The sequence below is a fragment of the Urtica dioica genome, chromosome 8 (assembly GCF_054948205.1).
Source record: "Urtica dioica subsp. dioica isolate 48M chromosome 8, U.dioica_male_clone48M_v1_H2, whole genome shotgun sequence".
NCBI lineage: Eukaryota > Viridiplantae > Streptophyta > Magnoliopsida > Rosales > Urticaceae > Urtica > Urtica dioica.
This window is the reverse complement of record NC_142763.1, coordinates 8305536-8311153: the sequence shown is the minus strand read 5'-3', so window position 1 is coordinate 8311153 and position 5618 is coordinate 8305536. Positions and strand designations below refer to the sequence as shown.

General features: G+C 34.0%; 1 protein-coding gene across 2 annotated transcripts; it reads right to left on the bottom strand.

Annotated features, from left to right (window-relative positions):
• Positions 1 to 1796: 1796 nt before the first annotated feature.
• On the bottom strand, positions 1797 to 4957 carry LOC149387822 (protein LATERAL BRANCHING OXIDOREDUCTASE 1-like). Of its 2 annotated transcripts, none has more exons than XM_089623276.1 (3): positions 4407 to 4957; positions 2753 to 2987; positions 1797 to 2228 (listed from the first exon to the last, which is right to left on the bottom strand). In XM_089623276.1, the coding sequence occupies exons 1-3, from the start codon at positions 4859 to 4861 to the stop codon at positions 1956 to 1958; spliced, it is 963 nt and encodes a 320-aa protein (XP_089479402.1). In that variant the 5' UTR covers positions 4862 to 4957; the 3' UTR covers positions 1797 to 1955. The 2 variants fall into 2 exon arrangements, with proteins under 2 accessions (XP_089479402.1, XP_089479401.1); XM_089623275.1 differs by having other exon boundaries at positions 1799 to 2228; positions 2753 to 3080; positions 4407 to 4954.
• Between the last annotated feature and the right edge of the window lie 661 nt (positions 4958 to 5618).

The following is a 5618-nucleotide window of genomic DNA, read 5'->3' as shown; positions in this document are numbered from 1 at the left end:
CTACATTTTATTTAGAAATCCGTCACTGTCAGTCTACCATGAATATTCTAAGAATACAATTAGTTTGTGTTGCTGAATGAATCAATCATTGTGATATCATGCAATTGTAAACTTTGTTTTAGTGCAATGTGATTCCCAAAATTCACTGAGTTAACTTTGAATTTATTGAACTTTGTATTGTGAATCTACTTTATTTTCACTATGAGTCTAATAATGTTATTCTTGCTGTAAATACGTTTGTGTGTAAAAATATCGAAGTTCGAGTAGGCAATACCTGTGATCAATGTCGATGATGAAGATTTGCTGAGGAGAATAGTCTGAATAATCACTGTGAAAGAAGAAAAATGAATTGCTGAGAAAAATCATTGGAATAATTTCAATTTTTTGAATGGAAAAGAAACATGAAATTTAGATATGATTTACTCCTTGTTCTAAATTTAAACATGAAATTTAGGATGCTTGAGTAGTCATTGACCATCGGTACTCCTTATTCTGAGGGAGTTCCATAGAGATTTACTCTTTTTTTTAAATCTTAAAGATATGTTTCAATATTAATACAAACTATCTCTAGTAAAATAAATGTAGAGTTTTTTTCGCTACTACTTCATCTGTAAGTATATGTTCACTAATTCAAATTTAGATATGATTTTAGTACCACCAAATCTTTGACGAGAGAGTTTTTTTTTTCATCTGTAAGTCTGAGTCTCAAATGTAATAATTAGATTTATAGCCTTCAATGTGCACGAGAATGTCAGTGTAAGTTGCAAAACCTCCAAGTATTTATTTTGTAGTGTGTGAAGGCAAATCATGTTGTTGGTGGTGCGTATTACCAGAGGAAGACTAATAATTTCACCGTTTTTTGTTGTAGATCGTGTTTGTGGTCTACGAATCTTAATTTTTTTTTTCATTCTAAAATCACTGCCAAAACCTAATTTTCAATTTCAGTTTCCAGAAACAAGTAATGAAATATTCAAACCTGAAAAATTTGGCTTTGGCAGTGAAAGTATTCATGGAAGCACTTCGATTTTTCTCATGTGTCTACTTCATCCTTCGATTTCGATCGGCGAGCGAAGACGAGGAGCAGAGAACACGGATTTTTGTCATAGATTCTTCGTCGTTCTATTTTGACCTTCGATTTCGAACGCCGAGTGAAGACGAGAGCGGAGAACACGTTTTTGGACCGGAAAATCTTCGCCGTTCTACCTGGATCTTCGATTTCGAACGGCGATTACGTTTTAGAAGGCTTGACTTCGGATTTTGGAAGGAGAATCATTGTCGTTCTTCTCTGCGAGTGTTTCATAGAACGTTTTTTTGGTTGCTCTAAGTAAGGGTATTTTAGTCCAATAATTGGTAAAAATGACTTATTTGCAACACATTATTTGGAGGTGACATAGCTGCAATTTTGTCCATAAGAAATGACTTTTGTGCAAATCACCCTGTTCCATGTTCAAATCTCAACTTATAACTTTAACCTTAAAATAAAGTTATAATGCCCATCTCTAGTGACCAGATGTAGAGCCATGAGCCATCTCATGGAAATCAAGATATTTTTTTACCTCCTAACTTAAGTGGTTATTTAGTTTGTTAATAATAATTTTTTTTTTTGTATGATCAAAACGGTTGGTTTTAATAATTACAGATTTTATTTCAATTTTCCAGAAAATTTAATTCCAGCACAGTTAATCATCTTATTCTTTTTTCCCCAACCTTCGGTTTACTTTACCCCTTAGTTCAACAAGGGGAATTGGACCTGGAGTAACTAGATAAATTTATACTAAATTCAATACTATAACTTCTACCAGATTTGTTGACCACGCAGACATGAATATGATATCTAGTTAAATTCAAGAGGCCAACGTGTAACAAGACCACGTAACATGCTAAAAATTACATGTACACAATCACTAACACACACACACACACACACATTTTGATCACCAAGCTTGAAAATACTCTTACAGAATTTTGGTATCGGACACCCTGAAATGGTGGATCTGGATGTTTTCGACATCGAGTTTCCTGAAATTACTGTGTTTTCGGGTGACGAAAAACTTGCCCCAATTGTAAGGTACATATTTGGGCGGATTGAAATCGCCAATCAACTCGGGTAGTGGCTGAACCGTTGTGTAGTGTGAAGGATTGAGAAAGAAAGGAATTGAGAATCTTTCTCTCTCCGAGTTCACAACCACTCTGTGTTCCACGCTCTCGTACCTTTCGTTGCTCCAAACCTGATCAAGAGATTAGCGTGGGTACTTATACCTTTAAAACATCATTTCTTTAAACTAATATAATTCTTCAAACTAAAAAAAAAACCCTAATATAATCCTGTTAAAAAAAATGTAATAGTCAAAATTGTGGTTTAGATCAATTAAGGACCATTTTTCATAATTAGACAACATGTATTTTTCGTTATATAGTTTTGTCATTATTGGAAATCGAAGGTATGTAATTTTGACAAAAACTCATGCGACATTTGTTTCATATTTTAAGATAAAACTGTTTGAAACAATTCAGTAGTTATGCTAGAAATTTAACATAAGAGGTCTAAATGAGTCATATGTCTAGCTCTTCCTTAAAAAAAATAGATTTCAAATGACTAGATATAAAAGTCTTTATTTTTTCTTCCTATCCAAATTTAGTTAATAGAGAGTGAGAGAAAAAAAAAAATTCAAAAAAATCAAGCTGTCTCCTTCAGATTCTATTTCGAACAAATTGAAAAAAAAAAAAAAAGGATTTTCGAAATAAACATTACTTGAATTATGTCGCCGACGTTGATTATATAAGCACTTGGGTTTGGTTTGACCCGGATCCACTCTCCATCGGTTTTGCGTTTGACTTCGAGGCCTCCAACGTCGTCTTGAGCTAGCACAGTCAGAGCTCCGGCGTCTTTGTGGCGGCCAACGCCAAGAGCAAGGTCGGGAATCGGACACGGAGGGTAGTGATTGAGCCTCACAAAGCTGGTCTGGTCTCTGAAGAACTCTTCAAACCTGTTTGATTCCAAGCCCAAGCTTAGGGCGATGAGTTTCATCACCTTCTTGCACAACTTTTGCACCTCTGTCGCGTACTCTTCACATGACTCTCTACATGTAATAATTGTATAAGGGAATTAATGTTGCTTTTACATATTGATGACAACATGGAAAGATGTGTGAATGAATGGATTAATTAGGAGGAAATAAAAAGAAAAGAGGGGATTGATTTTATGTTTCAATAATTGTATATTTGAAGGGGAAAAAAAAATATGAATGGTTTGATTTTTAAAATCTATTTGTTAAGAATAATAATTTTAAGAAATTCATTATCATAAATTTGTAATTTTGAATCATTTTTTTTTTCTCTCTTTACTCATCTATCCATCCAAGTTTTGGTGGATAAAAAAAGAAAAATGGTGGGGCTAATGAATTTTTAATCTTTCCAATATTCTCTCATTTTCTGTCTATATATATTCAATCTACCAATCACAAAACTTCTAATTAAAAAAAAATCATATTTTTCATTCATTCCACAAATTTTCTACCAAACAATGAGAAACTTTCATAACAAAAATATGCTATTCTTTTTTTTTCTTCCATTGTTGTTGAAATGAATGGAGGAGTGTTACAATTATATCAATAAATTGTAGTATGTAGAGATTGTACAATAGACCGAGCATACAAATCATAAAAATAAACAAACTGTGACTACTCTCGGAGTATTATTATTTATTTTTATTTTCATACAAGAAATGAATAACCATATTTTTTTGCTGGCATTTCAAATGGCCTTACAAATTTATCGTAATTGAAAAAGAAAAAATACAACCTTTATAAATTGATCAAAAACTATATTAGAAATCAATAATACTAGTTTCTTCAAGCAATATCAAAGTAATTCTCTTTGAATTTGATATAAAAAAAATATCATTCACATCTCATATTTTGTATTGAACAAAAATAAAATAAATGAAAAATTGTACAAAGTAGCCATTTAAAATTTATTGATTAGTAAAATAGGCAAAGTCAAATTTACGTTTTTAAATTTTTTTTTAGAGTCAAAGTTAAATTTTTTTACGATTATTATAAACTATTTATCACTTTAAAAAAAATACTTTTTGGATAAAAAAAAATTAAAATTAGATTACTACACATTTTGGCTATTCACTAAATTAAGACAAACCTTAGCTACTTTAAATTGGTTATTTAGTTATATCACCCTAAAATAAAACCCATCAGATGAATTAATGTGACCGATTTAAAAATAATTAAATATAAATACAAGATTTCATTAAAACCTAAAGAAGCTAAAAAAGGATATAGCTACACACTCATATATATGTATTAATCAAATAATCCATTCAACTTTAATTTGGTGGAAACGACACGTTGATTGATTGGGTAATTTGCGTCATGAGAATTAACGTCACGTACCTAAGCTTGGCGTGGCTCTCCGGCCACTGGCTCCGCCACTCCGTGACCCCATTGTCGCCGGAATCCGGGACGAGAATCCGATCTTCGACGGAAAAGTCAAAGACCTCTTTCCAGTCCCTGACGTTCTTGGTGTGTTCGCCGTCGTAGTATCCCAAAACCCGAGTCCCGTCCCTCCTCACCGCCGACTTCTCCACCGCCGCCGCCGCAAAGAACTCCCTCATCGCCTCGTCCATCCTCCGCCGCACTCCGGCCGCCACGCCGTGGCTGGTCACCTGAAAGAAACCCCAATCCCGGCAAGCCTCGCCGACCTTCCTCACCGCCTCGTCCTCGCTTTCCGACAAGTCTATCGACGGAATGGCTCGATCGTCCGCTTCCGCGACCACCGTCTTTGGTCTGTGCTCCGCCGCTTGGACGAAGCCTTCGTCGGCGCTGAGCTCCGCGAATTCACTTCCCATGGCTTTGACTCAGATCGCGATTGCAATTGTGATTGTGATTGTAATGTTCTGTGTTGTCAAATGAATACGTCTATATGTGTATTATGGCTATCCGTTATTTTGTTTTTATTTTCTATGTACATTGAACCTGGACGTATCTTTTATTTTGGAAGAACCTGGACATATCTTGTTATCTAGTGATTCCTTAAATTAGTTGATGCCAAACTGAAGTTGTTTTGAGTTTTTCTTTTTATTTTAATAATAATTTTTCGACAGAGACGTGGTCGATTCAAGTTTTGTGATTGATATATAAAATAAAATTCTGAGAAAGAAGAGAAGAACAAAACAGGAATTTGCTGTCTCATTACTGAAATGGATATGCATTGAAAAAAAAAAAAAAAAAAACAACAAAAAACCAAAAGAATATGTTCTTAATTCATACTGTAGGGGTTTCATTTTACTTCTTATGAATAAATCAATAAAGAGAGAATTCCATAAATGGGAAATAATCTGTATTGTATTCAATCAGTCTTATTCTCTTTACACTGTAGGCTATCCCTTTTTATACACCAGGTAATACAATAAATTAAAGTGTAAAAGGCATAAATAAAGGCTGTATAATAGCTGCCAATCGTCCTTGAGCTTGTCCTCATATGAGCAACGGTCTGATATGAATTGTACCAGGAAATATCACTGGTCTGCTGAGATAGACACGTCACCAAAGTCTAGAACTCTCTGAAGGTAAATATCAGAGGTATTGTTGGGAGAGTAAAACGAC